Raw genomic sequence first — 25,626 nt, forward strand, 5'->3', positions numbered from 1 at the left:
TATCCACAACAGTGAACTGGGCCAATATATCAGGTATTTTTAAAACTGTATGGTCTTACCCATTGGCTGGGTCCAGTGCTAGTGATCGTGGGTTGTCCAATGATCGAGGATTGTCAAGATCCTTACAGACCAGAACCTGTCGATACTGGCCATCCAACCGGGCCACTTCAATGCGGTTAGTGCCTGTATCTGCCCAGTAAATGTTGTGACCCATCCAGTCAACTGCCATGCCTTCTGGGTAGTCCAGCCCAAACTCTATAATGTGTTCTACAGAGCTGCCATTCATGTAGGCTCTGCTGATTGTCTGGCAGGAAAACGAGCAGAGAGGAAAGTAAGAGATAGACAAAAGGAAAGAAAAAGAGTAAATTCTCCTTTAACTGATAGAAGTTAAGAATTCCCAGTTTCTCTTAATCTGATGCAAAAAAAAACTAACACGTCAGGACATTTCTGTTGCAAAACATACCTTTGCCTGTATGTCTGTCCAATATATTCTTCTTTCATAGACGTAAACATCAAGAGCAGAGGCCTCTTTAACTCCTGTCACAGGAATGACCACATCATTGCTGTTGGTCCCTAAAGAAATACTCCTGATGTTGTCCCTGAGGAGAAAACAACACGAAAGAATCCCTAAAATTCCCGTTACATTCTCACTTTCAAGGCTGATGGTGAAACAAGCCCGAGCTCAAAGTCTTCCAAGATCAAGTCAAGTCCAAGTTGACAAAAGTTAAAAATCAAACAACGAAAGAATGAAACATAAAACTTCAAACTTATGTCCTACTGTTGTTCAAGGTGCACTACAACAGTATGAAACTCCTATTTCTCAGGTTTGTATTTTGAGACATTTACAAAAACACGAGATAATAAAATGCGAGAGTATAAACGTGGGGTGCATTTAGACAATTATAGAACCTGGTAAGGACCAGATGATTTTTTATTATGTCCTGATACATAAAAATTAGTACTCAGTATTGTGTTCACCATCTCTAATGGCAAGCAGTTGTGGATGGAGCGCTCACATCAGGCCACCAAACAGTCCACTACCATTTGATACAGTGAAATGTCCTCCCCACTGATGCATGCATGTTGTGATAGCTGCTCTAGCTGCACTGTGTTAGAACCATTTGTTAATACTAAAACTATAAAAAGTAAGAGGTTACAGTTGGACAGTGCTTAACAGTGTAGGAAAAGATGAAAGAAATTTGACAGCTGCAATACAGCAAATCTTCAGAACCCCCCCGCAAAAAAACCTTATGACAGTTCAGGGGAAAAAAGAAAAAAATCAGCTGAATTTGTTTGAAACCAAATACTGTAGCATGAGGTCTGCACAGACTGCCAAGAAGCAGCCACTTTAGTCCTCCTTCAGATGGTGCATTCAGGCACACTACTGAGTGTGGTTCACCCTCATTTTGAAAGCACTCACATTCCAAGACACAGTGAAGTTAGACGTATAAAAACAGAACAAAACAGATCTGACGCATTAAAATAAACTGTGTAGACAGCTGGATTGATTTAAACTGACGTGTATCTCTTCCTTCAAATACAGAAAAGAATGAAAAATGCAGCTGTTATAAGCTTGTATAATCAGAATTACTGACACAGATTGACACACAGCAAAGTCAAAGCACCTACTAGACTAAATCATGTCTGAGATAGCAGACACTTTCTCAGGACTGAAGCCTAAACCCAAACTGAAGTACTACAGTCAGGTAAGGAGAATGCTAATCCCCTATGCCATTCATGTTTGTGAGCTTTTCCAGTTTTTTTTGTCATTTGTTTTTGACATAATAATAACAGAATGAATTTAATATGCACCAGTTGCAGATAACAAGAGCAGCAGGGCATTTCATGCTATTGATTGAAAGGCGGACAGACCTATTAGTGAAGAGCAGGAAGGCCTCGGGCACCACACAGGTCTGGAGGTCTGAGAGGAGCTCCATCCCCATTGGACAGGCACAGCTGACAGCCTGCTGATGCCAGAAACACAGATGGCTACATCCACCATTATCACCAGCACAGCCATTTGTACCTAAAAGAAAAAAAAACACGTTTTTTTATATGCCATTTGATTTAGTTTTTTTCTAATTTCCGCTTTGTTTCTGCATGTACAGAACTCAGAGGAAAATAAGCTTACTCACCAAAGGTCTCTGTCACTTTAGTTGCCTTCAGCCCCATTAAATCTGGCAGCTGATCGATAATGATCTCTCGTACAGCTGTGGTTTTGTGGACCCTCTCAATGCTCCGTCTCTGCCAGTCAGTCCAGTAGATATAATCCCCCAACAGAGTAAAACCAAAGATATGAGGCAGCTTGTCCTCTAGTAGAGTCTGTCTGTTACTACCATCCACACTGATCACCTGAAACAGAAATGATGGTCAGAAAAAAGCGCACATTAAAAGCTCAGCTTCTTTAATCCATCATTACAGTTGTCATCATCCTAACCTATAGTTAGTTTTTATAGATTAAAGGTGAAAATATAGTCTATGTCCATGTTTTAATTAAATGTAAAACACACAAATATTATAGATTAAAGAATTTGGTCCATATAAAACCATCAACCATTCACCAAAGTGTTGCCAAGCAGAATAATTAGTTAAAGAGGTTTGAAGAGAAGGATTTGAGTTTGGCACATGTTGTAGCTGTATGCAGCCAAAGAAAACACTGCTGGCAAGGTGAAACCCTTCCTTCTCCTAACAATATGGTGACACGTCACGTGTGTGTGTGTGTGTGTGTGTGTGTGTTTCTATAAGCAGAAATTGAGAGCTACAATTGACAAGGCTGCAATTAGAACTTGTGTCCAACCCTCCTCCTCACCGCCTGTGCTATTACTGGACTGGCCTCAACTAAAATAGACACGGGGTTTTATTTTAGACACACTACAGTCATTTGCAGTCTACATGAAGGTTTGCGAGCGTGTGTGTGTGTGCATGTGTGTCTGGTCACATGTTAACTACAAGGTCTCTAATGTGCCATGGTAAACATTTCGCAAACTATGAGCATGGTGGACAGATATATTAAAAATGAGTGCTGGGAAGCAGTTTAGCATAGTAGAGTAAAGCCTGGAGCTGGGGAGGGATCTACCGTTTTCAATGTAACTGAAGAGATTATAATAGGCTATTGTTAATGCCAAGTTGTAGCACAAAGAAAATGATCTATGTTGGGACTGAAGGCCAGCTTATGAAAGGTAACTGCTGTTCTGGTATGTACTTTCTTACTACAGCCTAGGCCACACAGTATTAAGTACTGGGGAGTACATGACCGTGTTCACACTTCCGTTTACACTAAGCATTTGTTTTCACAACAAAATCCAGTATAACAGAGGAACATACTGCACTTTCTAATTAATTACAAGCAAGCATAAAGTTTACAGTTCACTGGTTTCTAAATGGGGTCCAGGTACATTATTGCAGCATACAGCTGCAAAAAACTTTGGGAATGATTTATTAATTCACATTTCCCCTTACTAACCACTAGTGCAGATCACCAACCACCAGTCTAATGACTTTAACTGGACCAGTGATGCTTACAAGCACGCAGGCTAGATTAGAGTAAGGGTAAATATGGCCTCAGTCCATGGCCTAAAGACTGGTTGGCAACGCCCAAACAATCTATGGTTGCCAGGAAAAAGAGTGTATTCCCTGAAAGGTTGGTTGATCGCTTTCCCAAGTAGTAAACTTCAGTTTAATTCAGTTTTTTATACAGCATCAAATAACAACAAAGTCGCCTTGAGGCACTTTCAATTCCAATAGACCAAAATTTTACTGTGAAGGTTAACGTTCTCTGTTTACAGTTTGGATAGCACTTGCACAGTTTCTGCACATATTGGCTAAATTAACATCAGACACCTAACAAGAAAACACTTTAAACAGAAACTTTTTTGTTTAAAACTGTGTTGCATCTCAACTGGAGGCAGCAAGACTGTGTTGATTTGTGTGAACATGCATAATAAGGCAGTGGAAGCAAAGTATTTACTACAGGACCACTGACATTCTTGCAAAATAATTGCTAGGTTGTGCTTGATCAAGATGAAGCAGAGAGGCTGTCAAAAACGTATGCGTTGTCAGATCACACAGGAACACATTTGGGGGCTGATATATGTGCAGGTGTACCCTTTGGTGTACCTTCAGCTCAAGTTTAAAAATCTCTGGCTGAAATGACATTAACATGATCATTTTACTGTTCATCATTGGACTAGCCATCAATAATTCTAATTTCACATCAATAATTCAACATTTGTCAGACTCCAAATTGAAAATAAGGAGTACAGACTATATTATACATTGACTGAAAAACTTGCTACAAATTTGAATTAAATTTAGTCGTCAGTATTACCTTTCAGCTCCTGCTTTTATATATATTTCGAACACAAGAAAAAAGCAGAATTAGAATGAGTGTTTTGCTGTGACGGGCATCTGTTTAATGAATACTCATTTAAATATCCATTCACAGGCCGAGGGGGTGAGCAAACAGAAATAAATAGAACATTCACTTTAATGGGCCTCTGATCCAAGGCAGGCTCCTAACCCCTCCACAAAAAAACCTATTCATTTATCACTGTGAAACAATTAGACATGGACATCCCAGTGAAAAGATGGCAGAGAGACTCCCTTTATCTCCCCTCTCGTCCTCTCTTACTCACTCTTTCTTTCCACTGACTTTTTCAGGGAGAATTATGCACTGGGAATGTGATTTTTTTTTCTCATCTTTTTCATTTTGGGTGTGAGAATGTCGCTTTTCTTGATGGACGTCCGGGGGGGATGGGAAGAGGGGGCAAAAGAAAGCTAGCGGAAAAGTAACAAGGTCTCATCAAGCACACAGTGAGACATCAGACCATCGGATGGTTCACAGACGCTCACACGTGGATTTTCTCTGATAAACATAAAGACAGACCCAGGATGAATAGAATCTACACAAAAAACCGAAGAAGCCACAAAGCTTATACCAAACACAAACCACACCACAAAAGCTTTGACACAAGCAGTGTTTTCCATAGGCAAAAAAACCTACCAATGCATTCACTGTAAATGTCTGGTCCAACATTGATGCTGATGTGAAAAAAAAAACTGCCAGGAAAACAGAAGCACTAAAGGAAAAAGCAAGAGTGATTTTAACGATAAAGACTTCCTTACATATGTCATCAGCACTTCTGTGACTGGATAGTTTCCCTGAGCGCAGTGTTACTTGATCGTAATTAATTAATTAATTTACACTTGCGTTCACATAAAATACTGATTGTCTAATGTTTTCTGATTGGTATGATCTGATTTTTTTCCCCTAACATAGTAGAAATGAGCACATTTGACTTCACTCTAGTTTTAAGCCTTAATTTCTTTAGTCTGGTAAAATAATCTTTACTTATATGATCCATATACTGTCTTATTCCAAAGCTTTTCATTCCAACTTTTGGCATATACCTAGCTATTAGAAGTTGCACTACACTGAACTACACACATGAGAAAACCAGATTATAAAGACTTTGACAGGAATACATAAGAATATTTATCAGTCAGATGTTCAATATGATGCCCTCACTGGAAAGCGTGATGTACCATGTCTCTATCTATTGTAACACTTTATGCACACATCTGGGGGGAAACAACTACAACAATATGTTAGGCCAGTTGCACACCAGCAGATGGGAGGCATACAGAAATTCCACAAAGGCTAAAAAATTTGCTTTAATTTGTCACTCATCGGGAAATATATAGACTGCTGATAGACATCCCTCTATCTTATCCATTTTGGCATTCCCCCTATAAAGTTTTCCTGCTGCTTAGTCTATAGCCAGTCCATTTGGCCAGCCCAGAGAGATTTGGCGCATATACAGCAGGTAAAATAAGTACTGACCATGTCAACAATTTTCTAAGTAAATATATTTCTAAAGGTGCTATTGACATTACTTTTCACCAGATGTTGGTAACAACCCAATCCACATATGCAAAGAAACCAAACCATAGATGTCCATAAATTGTTTGTAATAATGAAAAATGACACAGGGAAAAGTGTTGAACACATGAAGAAACAAAGGTGCAAAAAAGCAGAGAAAGTCATGACACCAGCTGAAATCCATCAGTAATTAGAAATCCTGCCATTTGTGCAAATTAATATCAGCTGATTCAGTCCCAACTAATGGACTGTAAAAATGTGTCATGTGTGTCACACAAGAAACACAACCTTATTGTTGCAATGGCACTTGACACACAATTGAAGGTTCCAGTGAGCACTGCTGGGGCCAAAATCAGAAAGTGGAAAGATCATTTTACCACAAACCGACCACGACCAGGTTTTCCGACAGAGCAGTAAAAAAAATTACGAGAAGCTATCCAAGAGCCAAGGAGCACTTGTAGAGAGCTACAGAATGACCTGGAATCAGCAGGTACAATTGTTTCAGAGAAAACAATAAGTAATGCACTCAAGAGCCATGGCCTGTATGCACGCTCACCATCCAAGAATCCAAAGCATGTTGCATCATGTTTAAAGTTTGCAGAACAACATTTAGACAAGCCTGTGAAATACTGGGAGAATATAGTTTGGTCAGATGAGACCAAAACTGAACTCTTTGGATGCCATAAAACACACCATGTTTGGAGGTCAAAGGTCAAAAGGCACTGCACGTCACCCCAAAACCACCACATCAACAGTGAAGTTTGGAGGTGGGAACATCATGGTGTGGGGCTGTTTAGGCTGTGCGGAGGCGTTCTAAAGCTGTCATCACCAACAAAGGCTTTTGTACGGTGTTTAAATAAATTTCATTAAGTGTGTTGAATAATTTTTCCCTGTGTCATTTCTCATTATTACACATAATTTATCATTTGATTTCTTTGCATGTATGGATTGGATGGATTGCGATCAACATCTGCTGAGAATTTCATGTCAGTAGCGCTTTTACAAATATATCGACTTAGAAAATTGGTGACGTGTTCAATCCTTATTTGACCCGCTGTAACACCCCTGACATTCTCTCATTCTATACAGCATGAAGCAGTGACACTAGACTTGTTACTCAAAAAAAAACAAAAAAAAACGCGCAGGGCCTTAAGCAGGGGAAATTCCACTATACACACCTCCCCATTTTCTGAGTCCCACATCATTCACTCACACACACAAAAAAAACACAGGCACACATATCCACAAGTAGTAACCATATGGCTCAACAGAGTGGCTGAATGGCGCTACGCACAGTCAATCTGCATAATCACAACAAAGCAGCCGTTTTATGCATGTGTGCTGAGAAAGCAACACATCAGTCAACGCTTTCTCACATGAACACATGCTCGTTTCAAAAGGAGGGGGCCAGCGCGGTAACTTCAGAGGGGTTTTTTCCACAAAGAAGGAGGCGAAGGGGGAGTCAGATTTCTTCAACAAAAAGAGTTGAAAACACTAAGACAGAGGAGGGGCATGGGTGGGGGTGGGGGTAAAGAAGAGAAGCAAAGAGAGAGAACCTGAGGGAGTGAGAGCATTCCTCCAGTGTTCTTAGAGAAGTTCTTCACTTAGCCGAGGCCTTTTGTCGTTCTCTCTTTTAGAAGCTAAAAGGCTATGTGCTGTTAGGCTTTCAGCTGTTTGGCAGGTTTGCTGCAACCGCTAACAGTTATGTTTCCAACACTTCAGAGGAGCTTACATGCTATGATATTAATCTCCTGAAAAGCAGAACTACTATTTAACCCTCTTGTGGTCATCACACTAAAATTTGCTGGTTGCATTATGGGGACTTTATTCTTGCTCCACAGTGTAGAAACACTTTTTATCTCTTCACAACAGGAGTACATATACACACACATGCCTGAGGTACAATCCATCATCAGTTAAAACAGTTAAAGTGTAAAAGAGTGGTGAAACCTTTAAAGCACTGTCCTGATCTGACCAGCTTTTCCACCCATCCATCGAAACCATTTTCTGCTGTTAAGAATCCAGAGGGTATAATAATAATGGATTGCATTTATATAGCGCTTTTCAAGACCCTCAAAGCGCTTAACAATTCCACTATTCATTCACACACTGGTGGAGGCAAGCTACAGTTGTAGCCACAGCTGCCCTGGGGCAGACTGACAGAAGCGAGGCTGCCATATCACAACATCTGCCCCTCTGGCCATCACCAGTAGGTGAAGTGTCTTACCCAAGGACACAACAACCGAGACTGTCCCAGCTGGGGCTCAAACCAGCAACCTTCCGATCATAAGACGAACTGCCAACTCTTGAGCCACGATCGTTACAATCACTGGATTGGCAGAAAGCATCACCCCCAGTGATCTGTGAGTCACAATCTGGTCCCCACATTCTGCTTCCAGTACAAAACCTGTGTCAGCTACTTGTCGTCCAATTTGGTTTGGCATTTGGTTTTGAGGTATTGTATTAGACCAGTGAATAAGCAATTGATAGAGAAATTAAATTAATGACCAATTTACTGCAAAATACAAATATTTTCTACCTGCTCTACAACACTAAGAATGTCCCCATCTAATCTGAAATGCTCTGCCTTGGCACCAGTTCTCTATCTCTGGTGAAAACTCACTCAGGTAAGACAAGCCAAACTGGAAACAGGTGGCAGGTGAAAATCAAAATTAATTAAAAGAGGGAGTGTCTCTTCCTGTTTTTTTGTTTTTTTTAATTAGTGAATGGTCTTAGTTCAGAAGCATATTTTATCAGTCCTGATTATTTTGTGAACTGTGTAAAAAGTGGATTTTTAATTGACAAATGTCTACTTTAAGATTAAATGACAGGATTAACACCACTGTTTATAAATGGGACAGACAGCTCAAAACCCACACATGTAAAAATCTAACCCAATAGTGTGTAAGCCCATCCAGTAATGATTCTACATTCCTTTGGGTGGCTGTTTAAATGCACATGCATGCACACATCTACTTTCTCCACTTCATTTTATTCTTTATGTTGTTTATCAGCTGTTTATTAAAAGAGCAGACATATAGACAGTTCACAAATTAAAAAGAAAAATCAACACACACTATTTTAGTAAGGTATTGGGCCAACATGTGTCAGCAAAACACCTTCACTACGCCCTGGAATTGATTTTTCAAGTCTGCTGTAGGAGTGAACGCTATTCTACTACAAGATATTCCCTCCTTTTCCTGTCCCTAATAATGGTGGAGCATCTAATAATGTCCAGCTTGTCCCATGGGTATTCAAAATGACTGAAAGACTTCATATGAGTCACATCATTTTCACAGCATTCAGCGACATACAGCATACAACAAAGCACTAAGGAACTCCTCGTGCCCATGGATGTTTGCATGGTTAATCTGGAGGAGACCAGAGGGACACTAAAGGGGCTGCTAAGGCTTAGGAGTCACACTGGGTCATCTTAAGGTTGGTGGTTTGATCCCAGGCTAAGCATCTTTGAGCAAGATACTGAACCCCGAGTTTCCCTCAATGCATTCATCTGTGCATGAATGTAAGAACAGGTGTGTATAATTAGAGTAAAGTACTGTATTAATATGTACAAGTTAAAAAAGTACTATATAAATACCAGTATATAAGTATACAAGTACCAGTCCATTCATCTGAGCCTCAGCCATCGCAATGGCCACTTGTGTTAGGTTAACTGCTGATTTTAAATTGGTTATGTGTGTGAATGCAGGTAGATAAAAATATGTGTGACAAGTGTAAGCGGTCAATAAGACCTAATTTCTTTAATTTCCTGCTTGTAAATTCAGATAAAACTGAGGTTATTATACTTGGCCCTAGAAATCTTGGAAACATGACGTCCAACCAGATACTTACTCTGGATGGCAATGCCTCCAGTGACACTATGAGGAATCTTGGAACAGGATATGTTCTTCAAAGTGCATATTAAACAAATATGTAGGACTGCTTTCTTACACTGTTATATTTCTTGTTTAATTGTTAGGGTTTTCTCTGTATTGTTGTAGTCTTTACCTTACAAAATACAGCACCTTGAGGTGACTGTTGTCGTGATTTGGCACTATATAAAAAACTGAACTGAACTGAAATTGAACTGACAAGGAGTAGAACAGAAATTCTGTAAAGGCTAGAAATTTTACTTTAATTTGACACTCATCGGGAAAAAGACAACTGTTGAACGTACCTCTATCTTATCCGTTTTGGCATCTCCCCAGTAAAGTTTTCCTGCTATATAGTCTATAGCCAGTCCATTGGGCCAGCCCAGAGAGCTATTGACCAAGACCAGCCGGGCTGTTCCATCCAGATTGGCTCGCTCAATCTTCGGATGCTCACCCCAGTCAGTCCAGTACATGTAACTGTAATAAACAAGAGGGAAAAAAACATTTTAGTTCCACTGACAGGAGAATATTAGATTAGGCAGGTATTCTTTTTGAAGCTTGCAAAAGAAATTTCACATTCCTCACAGTAGACAATTATTTGTAAAATCTAATGTTACGATATAAAACAGTTTTTCTTTCTTTCTTTGTTAGGCCATATGCTTTTTATCAACATCAAAATCAATATTTCCCAACTTGGAACACTTGGGACTGCATTTTGATTTGCATGTTATAAACTCTCATGAATTTGGATTAATATACGGATAAGATGACTTTTGTATGTCGGATGATAGCTGTGCTCAGGTGGGCAAGCCAACTGAAGTACTCACCCATTAACAGGGTCCAGAACAATGGCTCTGGGTTCTTCCAAGTTCTCAGAAATCAAAATTTTCCGAGAGGTTCCATTTAGCCTGGTAACCTGCAACACCACATAACATTCCAATGTAAAAATGTAACACAACAATGCAACATATTTTTTAGATTTATTCAAACGGTTTGTTTGCATATATGTTTAAAATTTCATAGTCTTTTCTTTTTGAGTAATAATCACCAGAAGCTGTCTTGTCAATTGCACAGGCACAAACTTCAAAAGTCTGATTGGTAATCGGTTCACACAGATCCAAAAGTATGCAGACAGGCATTACGAGTGACCCAGTTAGACTTTTGTGTTCAATTCTTTTTAAATATAAACCATGCAGCCTAAGAGTAAACTGTACTTAGAGTTTTACATAGTGAATTTTGACAAATTTAATAAAATCTCTAATTTAACAAATCAGATATACCTCAATCCGATCAGTGCCAGTGTCAGTCCAGTACAGGTTTCTGGCAACCCAATCTACAGCAATGCCATCTGGGTGGTTGATCTCCGTGGTAACCAACATCGTGGCATTACTCCCATCAATGCTGGATCGTCGAATGGCCCGAACCTCATCATCCGTCCAATAGACATAACCTTCAACTGGGTCATAATCTATAGCTATGGCATGGCGAATGTTATCAACCTGCATAATTAGAGGAACAGCAATGACCTTCAGGAACCCTAGCTCAGGTAATTCAGGAGCAGTCACTCTTCCTATGTCTTTTTACCTGCAGTACTATGTCTGTGAAATCTGGCAGGTCCAGTGAGATCCTCCTAAGGTCCGTCCGTCGAGCCAGCAACAGAACTTGCTCTGCTCCTAAACAAGACAGACAGTTATTAATAAGTAATTAGTAATTTATTATTACATTATAGACATAATGCAATGTATTCTATATACTATAAGCACTTCATCTACTTCATATCCAATAATATAGAATGTTAGGTTAATATAGAATCCTCAATTAACCTAACATGTATGTCTTTGGACTGTGTGAGGAAGCTGAACCTGAAATAAACTGCATACCTGAAGTAAACCCATGCAACCATAGGGAGAAAATGCAAACTCTGCATAAAAAAGTCCCAGCCAGGGTTCAAACCCAAAACATTCTTGCATGTCGCCCAAGCACAAGGACAAAGTGGCACAATGGCAAAAATCCCAGTTCAAGTCATTTGTGTAGCATGTTGTGTACTGCCTTCTAACCTGGACACTACACACTGTTTCATTGAAAACTACCACAATAACCCCTGACATCAAATAAGATGACTCTTGAAGGAAATTGATACCAGAATTTTGCTTTTTATAAATGGATTCAAAGAACTTGTAAAATTCAACTCCTACCTCCCCAATCCAAAAAACATATGTTTAATATTGTTAATAATATTAGCTGTAGTTGTATCTTAAGACAACGAGACAGCATTAAGCTTGAGGCTTCTATCCTGCATATGTAGGACTAATCTGCTGTTTAGTCATGGTTATTATGCACAAATACCCATCAGACATTTCTGTCCTATTTGGAAAATCAAACATTTTCCAAAGCCTCCGTTATTTAAACATTTATATCAAAGAAGCCATCCAACAAACCAACAAAAGTTGGAGTATTTGGTATCTGGGTTGGAGCCAAAGCCCGCAGCCCAATATAAATCTGTCTGTTGTCAAAAAAGATTTCAAGCCTGAGCCAAGCTTGCACTATTATCAGTTTTCTTGCCTCCTCCTTACTCCAACCAGTCTGGAAACAAAGGGCTCTGCTATCCTGGGGGATTCTCCACTGTGCTTGGCTGTTGATTGATTTAACAGGAGCCAAACTCACCTCATGGGAGACAATTAACTATTTTTCTTTGTGTCTTACACGTCTGATTCTGAGGTGCTCGGATTATAAAAAGTTAAAAGTGTTTCTTTCTATGTTCCTATTTGATTTATCTTTCAAATCAATTCACTCAAATCATAAGACAAAACAGTTACTGTACAGCACGTCTGTAAAATAAATTACAAAACCTACAGACAATAAAGATGTGTAACTGAACGTTACAAAATACATACCACGCTGAATTTTACTCTATCTGGATAAATCTCTAAGAAGTAAAATCTTATTTTTGAGGCCTCCAAATGTCAGTCTAAATATAAGCTCAGATAAAACACACTTCTCCAACGTGTCAGCAAAAGCTTTAATCTGTGTTCTTTCAGCTGCACAACCAGCCAAAATCTGGCATCTCTCAGCCTTGGCACCAATCAGATTTTACAATGAGAGTTATTCATCGTTACTTAAATGTCTGAGGCAAGGCGGGATAAATAAAGGAAGAGAATGAAGAGAAAAGAGGGACAGCATCTGTGATTCCACTCTTCTCTTCGCTTGACTTCATTTTGAGACACTTAAAGACCCCTAACAAACAGTCTTACACACACACACACACACACACACACACACACACACTCTCTCTCTCTCTCTCTACAGGCAGCGCAATAACAAACGCCTTCAATTTAACCAGCCAAGCAAAACAAATTAGAAGCACGCACAAAAACACAAAGACACACACACACACCCACAGACACACAAACTGCAGCCTGACACAATAGGGCATTGTTGTTTTTATTGTCAACAGTGGCTAAGTGATTGGTTGGCATGCTTCATTCAAATTTAATACATTCCCATAACACAGCCTAACAGACACAGAAAACTCTAATACAGTGTTGTGCTATTATAGAATAAAGCTCTATTGTTTTAGCCTCATGGGAATCAGCATGGTGGCCGGTCAGCTAACTGTTAAACTACAGGGTTCATTTTACTGGTCATTTTACTTGTTTTCTAGCTGATGCACCCCACTCTGCATCACTTTTCACACACCAAACGCAGTGGTAAATGGGGTCGGCAAGAGTACACACTAATTATTCTAGGAAACTACAAATAGTACTGGGTTACTATAGACTGAATATGGTTAGCACAGATATGAAGATATAATTAATGATATATAATTTATACTCACTATATATTAATTGCCCTTCATTTGTGGCAACATATTCAAAACAATCACATATTTATTAAGGAAGTCATTTGTTGTTGTCCATTCAGTAAAATTTCATGGTGTTGCTGATCATGGCATTAAGTTTTTATTTAAACGGTTTGCTAGCATTGCTACCATTCTCTGAGCTTTTTACTGCATTTCGTAGACTTATAGACAGCTTGCTATGTGACAGATTCTGATTAAGCTATAACTTTATTTTTTATAACTTTTATCTAGAACTTTATTAATATGACATTACTCCTCCACATATGCTAATTTCTCATGAGCAACATTTAAACCCTTTAGAACTGAGGAGGCAATAACTTACTCATGTACCTGAAATACCAGAAAAGTCCACAGTTATTATGTTACAGAACACAATACATCGTTTTTCAGTTCAATGGAATTAATTTTATATATATATTTTGTCTACTCTTTCCAGTAGTTTGTGTTTTGTCCTTAGCTCTCTATGCTTAAATTTTTTCCCTCTTCTCTTTCCCCTCACTCCCAGTCCGATCACATCAGATGGCTGCCCCTCTGAGCCTGGTTCTGCCAAAGGTCTCTTCTTTTTAAAAGGGAATCCTTCCCCATTGGCACAATGTTCTTGCAATAGGAAACTGTTTGAGTGTTGGAGTCACAATATAATAATATATCTATCCTGAAGCAACTATTATTGATAACTACCATTGCAAAAAAATAACTTTATTTTTTCTTTGTGCACGGCACGCATACTGAATTTTTCACAATAAATTACTGGATTTATCTGTGCTAAACAACTAAATCCACTTCATTCCTATACGCAGACCAACAATGGAACAGATTTTCCTGGTACAGATTTTCGATTTTAAAAAATGCAGCCTACCCTACCCCTGGTTCCCCTGTGACATGCAAACACCCCAGACAAAAATAAAGAATGTACAAAAACTAAACTTAAAAACTAAAACTGAAGGAATAGAGCCATTCCTTTAAAACAAATGGTAAGTAGACTGGCACTTATATAGCATGTTTCTACTCAATTTGAGCACTAAAAGCACATGCTTTTATCCGTACCTAAGCACTTTTAACTACACGTCCATTCTTTCGCTCTCTCTCGCTCGCTCTCTCTCTCTAGTGGATACATTGGGGGTAACTTGGGGTTCAGTATTTTGCCCAAGGACACTTTGACACATGGACAGGGGAAGACAAGGTTTGGTTTATTCTGAGGTTATAGTAATGTAAATGGATCCATACCTGGTTTGCATGTCTTTCTGTCTGGTTTAAGCTGCACGCCAGTGGGGCAGGCACAGCTATAGAAAGGCTCAACTGGAGAGAGTAAGCAGAGGTGACTGCAGCCTCCATTATCGGTACTACATGGTGTCTGGACTGCAACAAAAATACACGTTGGGGTGAGAATAAGCAGAGAGATCATTAAATAATTACCAGAAAGTAGATCAAAGTTGGCCAGAATTACTCCACCTACAAACCTAATCTACAAACACAAATGTAAAACAGTCTGAAACACGTACTGTCTGGTTGGCGGTAGGGCTCCAGAACCTGTATGTCCATGGGAGAGTAAATCCCACTGAGGATCTCTCTGGTTTTGTCTCCACTGTGTTTGCTACAGGCGTGGATGGAACGAGTCTGCCAGTCGGTCCAGTATAATGTCTCCTCAGACAACGTTAGGGCAAAAGGATGGGTCAGGGTGCCTTCCACCACCGTTTCACTGCAGGATGAAATAAAAGCTTATTAATTTATGTTTACTCATGTCATTAAAAACACATTTTGAAATGCTGATACAGGGAATTAATGAATAAATATAAACAGCTTGATTTATTGTTTTTTTTTGTTTGTTCTATAATGTACTTAAAAATCAACATTTGTGTTAGCATTCATGTTTGCAAATTTAACTGTACTTCCATTAACACTTTAACTGATCTTACCACTGACTCACAGGATTATATTTCTCAAACAATGTAAATGCTCAGTCAAACACAGACCACAGACCAAGACCACAGACAAGAAAAGGATTCTTAAGACCAGAACTGCAAACTCTTGTGTACAAATGAAATTTTGGTTCAATGGAGGCAACGTAGGAATGAAACTGTCCTCTTTAGAACATAAATATCTAAACCACATTCAGGTGCAACCTCACTCACTCTCTCTATCGTTAATATCAAAAAACTACATAAAACAAAGATTGGGGAAGTGTTTGAGGAATTGCTGATAAGGAATAAATGTTTCATTTCTGAAACACAATCATGTAAAGAAAAATATAAAGAAAACACAAAGAACTGGCTGTAACCAGTCATCATTTTTAGTTACATGCCTGAGTGTGTTTGTGTGTGTGTGAATTAGGAAACAGGAAAAATGTAACTAACTCCAGATTTCAAAGCTTTGTCCAGCTTTTGTATGTAATTGAGGGCATGAGCAGATATTAATTTGCAGACAAACATTATCCACTCTGATAATTACTACAAGTTCTACAGTTACTACAAGTAAAAGGCCTGTGTGACTTGGCTTGTTCTAGACAGAAACATCATCAATCCAAAGCATTGCTGGTAAATCCTGTGACACACAAATATCCAGGATCTATGTTCAGGGATGGGCAGGATTTTATCAAACCAGGAAATTAAGATGAGCACTTTTTCTGTTTCTCTTAAAGAAAGTATGTCTGTTTCTCTAGTTCCTTCTCCTTGTTTTTTCCAGTCCTCATTTTCCCAGTCTCTGGTACATCTGGTCGAATTCCATTAACTATGTTTAAAAGGTCAGTAACTGGAAATCTTTTACAGATGGACTGAATGTTGGTGGGCTAACTAACTATCAGTAATATAATATAGTAACTATCAGTTATGTGTGCTTTACTGTGCACTATTTGGTGCATTCGTTTTTTGGATGGAAACAAAAAGAGAAAAAGAGTTAAAGAGCATATGTGGAGAAAAAGGCCGATAGAAGGAAAAAGAAACAAAAGAAAATCCTGAGCTGTGACCAAAATGCAGTGTGTGCGTGCGCGTGTGTGTTTTGACTGGGGAATGCACACCACAGCTCTGTTTGTCTTGGACTATTCCATCTATTTTTTTATTCGGTCTGTGCAGCTATTTTTCACTTCCCACCTCCATTTCTCTGTTCCCAGTGAAAACTCAAAGTGTTATTTGCTGATCGTGGATGTTTTTATTCTTTATCCTGATTAAGAATTTTGAAAAGCATGTTTTATTTCTGCCTGAATAAAGAGATACTGTCATAATAGGTGACTGTTGACAACTGAAAGAACTATATGAAGTAAGACATCAGTAAATCTCATCTCTCTTGTACAGTGACAAATATTGTTCTCACATAAAATGTCAATAGTGCTTCAAATCAGTGCTACACTGGTTTTCTATTTCCAATTCAATACTGATACCTTGGTACAAAGAATCAATAAATACCAGTGATAAGACAGAGACAGGGAATGTATACGTTTAAGACATCCTCAACTTAAACATTGATCTTCTAACTTTGGCAAGATACACTGAAAAAAAAATATTGGTGATATTCATCTAATTTATTTGAATTAGCTTTCATGTCTGCTCTAAGTGAGAGTCATCATGCTGCAGCACACTGCTGTCATTAAAAGTTGCAGTACTTTCTTTGTTTCCTGCACCTCTTTATGCATTTTATGTAGATAAGACAGCTGGAAAGAAACATTAAAAATTCAGTTTATGACAATATATTACATACCATTAGCGTACTTAAAGTATTTCAAACGTCCTTCTATCTTCTACCATGTACATTGTAATTTAACCCCTAATGCGTGTAGTGCATCTGTCCTGTCTGCCTCTCCTCGCCCAACAGGTTGCAGAACGAGGCCCAGGGAGGAGCAGCCGTCTGCTGCGACCTGTGAAAAGGGAGTTTTTCCTTGCTACTGTCAACAAAGTGCTATTTTCTCTGAATTCCTGCAGGGTTAGGGCATGGGGTTGAGAGATATTGGCTTGATATAACTGGGCTCCTCTCAAAGCACAAGCTTGGTTTGAAACCAGTCTCCTGGAGAGGGGCTAGCTTCTATTCCACTCTAAAGTTGTACTCAGTAAGGGGCAACAAAAGGGGATTTGGTTATACTGGCTTATTGTCTTTGCAGTGTAGTTTTTACCAGTGGACCAGAACAACAGTCAGGGTATGCGGTAATGTTTTTGGTTTTGGATTACATTATATGGATCCCCATATACTGAACTGAATGAAAAGGAAGGAGGAAAAGCATACATCATTACACTCTTGGTTTGCATTCATTCTAAGACAGTCTTTTACACGCATGCACGCACACACACAGATATATATAAAGCTGCATACCGTGCCGATCCATCCAGATTGGCTCTATGAATGAAGCTGAGTTTGGCATCAGCCCAGTACAACTTCTGTTCCACCAGGTCTATGGTGAGACCGTTGGGCCAGTAAATGTCCTCATTCACTATTACTCTCCTGATACAAGACAGAGATGCTTAGAATTGAGATTTTAAAAAAACATTTTAATGTGACTTTTTTGTAACACATCTACACAAAAAGTCCACACTACAAAAATAAAACTACAACTAGTATACTACTGTAAACACAGAAGATCTGAGTGCAGTCTTATGTAGTTACTGTACCTGTTGCTGCCATCCATGCCAGCACGCTCGATCCTGGGTTCCTCCCCCCAGTCTGTCCAGTACATGTAGCTGAGGGGAAAAGCAACGAAATATATCACTCATACACATAACATTAAAACCAAAAGAGTTTTGTTCTTTTTTGGGGGGGTTTATTTATTTATTTAGTTAATTAGTATACAACTTCTCAACATGTGATGTTTTATCCATGTAATACGAGTTAATGAGTACTGTGCTAGAGGTATGTTAACAAAAATTTGATTAGCATCTATTCCCCAGTCTCCTGTAGCACACAGGTCATCCAGAAGGCTGTGGAAAAGTTTTTTGTTGGTGGATGATATCAAATATAACTTTTTGGTTTAAATGATAAACTTTCTGTTGGTAACAGGAAAATCCTGAGCTCCATCAGGACCTTATCCCATCTTTGAAATATGTTTTTATTGTCAGGGTTTGGAGTTATTTTGCTTAATCTAAACCACCACTGATGGAACAAAGTTTTAAATTTTAAGTTGCATAAAGAAAAATTTCAGGAAAGGTGCAAGTTTTGTATAGTTTCCCTTTCACAGATACTAATACTGGATAATAATACTGGATAGTAATACTGGATAACTTGCTTCTGTGAAGTAAGTAACTAAAGTTAAATTTGTACTTTTCATCTGTTTTAGTAATTGTTCTTATTATACTGACTTGATATCTATATGCTACTCACAGTGGTGGTATGGTGGTGCAGCAGCTGGTACTGCTGCTTGACAGCAAAAAGGTCCTGGGTTTGAATCTGCAGTTTGCATGTTCTCCCTGAGACAATGTGGGGTTCCCTCCAAAGGAATGCATCTTAGGTCATGTGGTTATTCTAAATTGGCCTTGGGTGTGAGGTAGATCAAGTGTAATAATAACTAAAAGGCACGTATGAATCGATGGTTAAATGTGGTTTGCAGTCTGAAGAAGTCTGAGTGGTCAGTATGACTAGAAAAGCATTATAAATGCAGGTCCATTTGTGCAAAAACTATTCTTAAACTCCTGCAACTGTAGCTAAAGAATTGAAATGAGAAATCTGGGAATAATGTGTATATATACAATATTGTCTTTGCATCTCAATGTTGTCTTTTATGTTTTTTAAAATATGATTCCATATATATACTGTATATATACTACAGATTCAATGACCCCACCTGTAGTAACATTTGACTGGCACTGTAATGTGAATGCAGATGCTTCATAAGAATTTAATCAACCTGCCTGAGTTTCATCTTTTCTCACACCACCAATGATTATTTTCTTTATAATGAAAAAAACTGGCCTGAAACTCCAACACAGAAACACCCTATGGTTCTTGTGCTCTATAAAAATGTTATCTGTGCACACTGACGATCTAACTTTTTCTGTCATTGACATGTTTTTTAGCCTGTGGTGAAAAACTGTTCTTACTGTGAAATGTGTATTTAAGGGAAAAACACATTTAAACATAAAAAGGTCAAATACTTTTAATGCAATAACAAGAAATGGGATTTCCAGCTCCACTGTTCTAGTCAGGCTGAATTTACCTGCAACATAATATGTGTCGTCTGATGTTCTCAGCTGCAAACAAAACTGACCACGGCAGCTTTTCATTTTTTAGTCATAATAAAAAAAATTCTTTTTTAAAAACAAGCCTCTGAAAAGGGAACTTTGTATAAAAATGGCTGTAGTTCATAAAAATGTTCTTAACCCCTTGAATTAAAGGCAAAAGCAAAAAACAAACAAACAAAAAAAACTATCCATACACTTAAGGACCTAATTGTATGAACAAGGCGCTGTTTAGCAGGGGTTTTTTTTACCTTTATTTATACAGGTATTCCCATTGAAACTCAATGTCTAATTTACAAGAGAAACCTGTTACAGACAAACATATTGAAATGTAAACGTCTTTTTCCAACACCTAACCAATAGTTTTAGTTCATAAACCTATTAAAACAGTGAAAGTAAAGTGCAAACCTTAAAGCTCCTAAATGGGACACAACCTGTCTGGGTTGGAAACCCTGTGACTTCTTACATTACAGCCAAAGAACAAAGGCAAAGAACACCTTCTGTGTACATTTGGGACCCCACTGGCTTCTGACAATTTTACTCTTTACTCTTTGGATAAGAAAGCTTTGCCTACCTGTCTTTTTTTTTTTAAATCTGTGTATGTGCAGCATTTCCAGCAACATTTTCAGCTGCCCTTAGCTCAATTGTTCAGTAACCCAGTGTGTTAAAGAATGATCCTCATCCTCTCTGAATATTTGTGGTAGCATATAGAGGTAAACTTATAAAAACTGTGTCACTGTCACTGTATCATTGTTTTTAGTTGTTTTTTAGATGAATTGCTATTTCTTAGTGCCCTAAACATGTTTATCTCTGTGTTCAGCTTGCCCTGTCACTCATTCAGCCAGCCAGACTCATTTTCCATCATCCCCCCACTGATTGTAAGGTCAATATAATCATAAAAGCTTTTTTTCCCTGTAAAAACAACAGTAGTTGCATTTTTGAAGTGTTTCTACTGGCATTTATAATAACTAGTGAGCTTTCCAGTTTCATCGGGAACAACATGAGCTGTAAGAGATCAAATCAGCAGAATCAGTAGAGCCAAGAAACTAGAAACTAGGTTATAAAATGTAAAAAAAAAAGATTTTTGATGTCCATATCAGTTTTATACCCAATTATTAATTTGATATAGAATCTGGTCTGTGGTTTGATTGTGAGGATATTTTACATAGCCTACACAATATCTGATCCATTCAATAACAAAAAATGAATGGCGTCAGACACATCTTTGCACATTTCTGTGTGTATTTTGTTACCGTTGGCCAGGGTTGAGAGCGATAGCCCTGGGCTGGTCCAAGTCCATCCAGAACAACACCTTTCTTGAGGTTCCATCTAGGTTGGCCACTTCAATGCGATTGGTCTCTGAGTCCGTCCAGTAGAGCTTTTTACCCAACCAGTCACAGGCCAGCCCATCAGGACTGTCTAACCCTGATACTACCACAGTCTGGCCTGTTCCCAGTGCCTCTTTAAGGGCTGTAGGTTAAAAAAAAAAAAACTCAGTTGAAACTGTTACATGAAAAAGGGTGTATATTTCAATAAATCATTAACACATGCAGCAATAGTTATTTTAGCTTTTTACGAGAAAGTCCTCACCAAGTAGAAAAATTAAAAGTAAACAGTGTGTAGTCTTACAGTTAGAAGACTGATTCCAGTGAGTCTGTTTGATGGCTTCTTCACTGACATCCGTCCAAAATATCAGGCGTTCAGAATACAAGAAGTCCACAGCTGCTGCATCTTCCAGGTCACTCACGATGATGGCGGACTCCCCTCGGACACCATCTGCATCTACCAATCGCACGTCACGCCGATTGGCAAAAAGAAGGAGCGGTGACCCTGGAATGGAAAAGATCCTTTATGTAACATTTCATATATCACTCAGATTTCTCACAATGTTATTTCATACAGAGATGCAAAGATGCTTATATTCGAACAGTTATTAAATTTCACTGGTTTACTAAAAAAAAAACCAAAACTATTGGATCTGGCTCTAGCAATCTGACTAAAGCTTTCAATTGATATCACGGCAATTCTCTCGAAAAATGAATAAACTTTTTCAAACAAAATGCTGCTTTATTTCTTCTGAATATTCTCATTTTTGTCTTTTTACCAAGTACACACTGAAGATGATTTTTCCTGGAAATATGTGGGAAACATATCCAAAAGACTGACAAACACTCATTTCAGGGAGTTACTGCATTGGGAAAAAAATGCATTTTGGAGGTTCCATACTCTAACGTTTCGTGTCTCTTATAAGATCAGCAGAGGGGGAAATTAATGCATTATGCAATTATTACGGTACCACTATCCACCCTCTATAATGCAGAGACACACACCTGGGGGTTATTTTGCAGTTCCAGCACGTGTTACACCAGCGGAAGCCTTTTCTCTGTACCTACAGTTCTACTGACTCTCTAATCAGTCTGCTTTTATATGTGTAAATTGGCTAACTGTTCTCTCCTCCTCTTTGCACAGCACACATACACACAGTGGTGTCTTTCACATGCCCAGTGAACTACAATCCTTTTCTGAGCTCAGAAGTAAATATACATAAAAAAAACAACCTATTCTCAGATAAATACTGATACTGAGTACAGTGCTGATTCTAGACCCACACACAGTCAAGTTCACAATAGAACATAAAACAAACCAGGGCAATATAAGAAAAATGTTTGTACAAGAAAGCATTCCCACTCTGTCCCAACCATGCGGTAAGTATGCAAATGTCAGGGTCCAGATTCCATAAACCCATGTCTTTGTCAGCGCGGTTCAGTAACTCAAGAGATGTTGTCCTCCCACTGTTGAAGCCAGTAGTGATCACAGCAGCTGCCACAGTGCCTCTGGGGAATCCTGTGGTTTTGGCCAGGCAGGGTGGCAGAGCTACTACGCTGTGGTTTGGCACAACCGTGCCTCCTATAATCCCACAGAACGAAGCCAGTCTGCCTCTGTTAGTACGAACGCTGCCCAGAAACAATACCCAAGCCCTAAAAGACACATGGTACTGCTTTTATTAAACATAGTGTCTCCATAAGGCAATGGTTTAAACGTTCATTTAGCAAGCTAAAGCTCTCAGTTCCAGGACGAGCAGGGATTGCACCAGGAAGGGCATCTGATGTAAAAATCTGCCAAGTCAAACATGTGGATCTACCTGTTTTGGCAGCCCTAAGTGAGAGCCGAACGTAGTCTCTACTGCTCTTATTGAAATCAAATTACATAGGTAAAAGCAAGCACGGTGGTGCGGTGGATAGCACTGTTGCCGCACAGCAAGAAGGTCTGCGTTCGATTCGAGTTCGGGTTCGAGTTCAGGGCCTTTCTGTGTGGAGTTTGCATGTTCTCCCCATGTTTGCAGGGGTTCTTCCTCCCACAGTCCAAAGACATGCAGTTAGTAAGGTTAGGTTAACTGATGATTCTAAATTTCCCATAAGTGTGAGTGTAAATGGTTGTCTGTCTCTGTGACAGGCTGGCGACCTGTCCACGGTGTACCCTGCTTATCATTCATGCTGAAACACTCAAATAAATAACAAGAGAAAATGAATTGATAATGATTAATCAAACCAATAATTCTTTAAAATATTCAGTTCAAACACAACGTTGTTATGTTACTAGAGAGGAAATAGATAGCTTTACTGTAACAGTAATGAAACAGATACATTAAACAAAATGACAGGAAATTACAGCAATTCACATCAAGTGAGTGGGCATCACGTGTCCATGCTCATCCACACTCAAGCTACACCCTTGCCTAAACAGTGTGCTTCCAGTACTGAAAAAGAGTCTGAAGCGGTGCTGTTTGCTGCATGTCAGAAATGACAACTGTGGATAATGTCCAGAAGCGATTCTCCTAACAGAGGTAGGATTTCATGTATGAAAACAACTAAGCAGAGCGGGCCCCCCAGATGGACAAGGTCAGGGATAACTCTGGGAATCAGAGAGCAGATACATTTAAGTAACTTTCAACACACTGGCAGTTTTTTAGTTGGTGGAATAAAACCTGGCAATCAGCTTGAAATGAATGTTAAGCAACACAAAGTTTAACACAGGTTACTCTTACAGTTTCATTGAACTGTGTTTTCTCTATCGCTTATTTATTCTGTACAAAGAAAACCAAAACAATAACTTAAAGACCAACTTCCAGTTTGGTAACCTCAGTGAAAGAAATGTGCTGGAAAATTATCTATACATGCTAAAATAACAACTAAAGTAATTTTTATAACAGTGTTTTGTTTTCTCCTCAAAACACACAGGGCTGAGCCGTAAGAATGAGAGTGCCATTCTTATAATCCTATGAGTGAGTGCTGTTTTTTTTTCCTACTGTTGCTTTTTTTGCTAAAGGAGATGGGTTTTTTTTTACATTTATGGGGGACTCTCAGAGAGCTTATTATACTCTGAGGAGTTTCATTTTTGTTATTGATGAATTAGAATATAAACTTTGTTAGTTTTAATGTAAACGGGCTGAATGGACCAGTTAAAAGAAAGAAAGTTTTAAACCAGCTGAGAAAAATGGAAATTAATGTTGCCTTTATACAAGAAACCTATCTTACTGCAATAGAACAAAGTAGGTTGGCCATGTTATGTCATCTTCATTTCATTCTACAGCCAGAGGACTGGCTATACTGATAAATAAAAATATTCCAGTGACAATAAAAGAAACTTTAATTGACCCTTCTGGTTGATTAGTTAATTGTGAAATTTATTCAGAATAATGGACACCCCCCCCTCCCCCCCTATATTAATACAACCCAGTTATGATCATAGTTCCTTTTTCAAGATATTCTTCTGATAATAGCAGAAGGACAGCAAAACGTACTGGTACGGAATGATATAACGTTTTTTTCTAGTTCCTATTTTGGACAAATCAACTACAACTGTATCCAGTTTAAAACTATTCCAAATAACTGTGGCTTTATTAGAATAGATCGGTTTTTTGTTTGTTTTTTGTTTGTTTCAACACAACTATTCCACAGAACACTGGATAATCCATAGCTGCCCAGGATCCTGTCTGACCACTCAGCTTTGACCTCATCTATCTTGATTCCAGAAAAAACAGCTATTTTATACAGACAGCCTTAAAATCCCACAATTCTCCAAAAACCTGTTTTCTTTGTAATTTATTAGAGATCAGATTAAAATAATCTGTGAAATGAATCGCTTCCGCTCCCAGCAGCTTTATACTATGAGACACATTAAAAGCATATATCAAATAATATCATTAACAAAAAGTATTAAAAAATATAATGCAAATGCAAACAATAGAAGAACTGAACAAAGAAATGTCTAAACTTGTAAAAAGATTTCAACATACTGGCTGCTGACACAACAAAATGCACATCATATCGCCTATTTCTTTATGAACACAGACTATAAATTCATTTTTAAGGCACTGGCTAACAGGCTTGGTATGTATTTGCCACGCCTGATATACCAGGATCAAAATGTATTTATTTGTAATCGCTCACTATCTAACAATTTATGTAGCCTTTTTAACAGTGTCCATCTTTCAAAATCCCAGTAGATTTTGATCTACATAGATCCAAACCTGAAATCTCAGAAATGTGTTTTAGATGTGATGTAGGTGGTTCCTTTCTCCACTGAACCTGGCTTTGTACAAGGGTACACTCTTTCCTGCACTCTTTATAGTACCATGACCAATATTATAGGGATTAATATTCCATTAGATCCTGAATTGTGTTTACTGGGAACAAAGGTCAGTGGATCTATGAATAAATATCAAGTAAAACTTATGTTTACATCAGCAAGCATAATGCAAAGTGTCACCACTGCTCATTTCTCCATTTGGCATTCACATGGACAAGTCTTGGTTTGGCAGTCGCCAGGAGAATGATACTTGTCTTCTTGTCTGACTGCATAGTA

At 38.5% G+C, this 25,626-nt stretch overlaps 1 protein-coding gene across 1 annotated transcript in view; it reads right to left on the reverse strand.

The window, feature by feature from the left end:
* lrp5 (low density lipoprotein receptor-related protein 5) overlaps nucleotides 1-25,626 on the reverse strand; it is a 46,940-nt gene that overhangs the window by 12,810 nt on the left and 8,504 nt on the right. The window contains exons 2-15 of the mRNA XM_063479025.1: nucleotides 21,391-21,591; nucleotides 21,015-21,231; nucleotides 18,202-18,270; nucleotides 17,906-18,034; nucleotides 15,112-15,308; nucleotides 14,837-14,968; nucleotides 11,338-11,426; nucleotides 11,034-11,252; nucleotides 10,581-10,669; nucleotides 10,059-10,230; nucleotides 2,136-2,352; nucleotides 1,873-2,026; nucleotides 464-599; nucleotides 60-304 (exon numbers count right to left, since the gene is read on the reverse strand). Coding sequence (XP_063335095.1) covers nucleotides 60-304; nucleotides 464-599; nucleotides 1,873-2,026; nucleotides 2,136-2,352; nucleotides 10,059-10,230; nucleotides 10,581-10,669; nucleotides 11,034-11,252; nucleotides 11,338-11,426; nucleotides 14,837-14,968; nucleotides 15,112-15,308; nucleotides 17,906-18,034; nucleotides 18,202-18,270; nucleotides 21,015-21,231; nucleotides 21,391-21,591 — 2,266 coding nt within the window. The remainder of the gene's footprint in view (nucleotides 1-59; nucleotides 305-463; nucleotides 600-1,872; nucleotides 2,027-2,135; nucleotides 2,353-10,058; nucleotides 10,231-10,580; nucleotides 10,670-11,033; nucleotides 11,253-11,337; nucleotides 11,427-14,836; nucleotides 14,969-15,111; nucleotides 15,309-17,905; nucleotides 18,035-18,201; nucleotides 18,271-21,014; nucleotides 21,232-21,390; nucleotides 21,592-25,626) is intronic.

Source organism: Pelmatolapia mariae, linkage group LG7 (assembly GCF_036321145.2).
Source record: "Pelmatolapia mariae isolate MD_Pm_ZW linkage group LG7, Pm_UMD_F_2, whole genome shotgun sequence".
Taxonomy (NCBI): domain Eukaryota; kingdom Metazoa; phylum Chordata; class Actinopteri; order Cichliformes; family Cichlidae; genus Pelmatolapia; species Pelmatolapia mariae.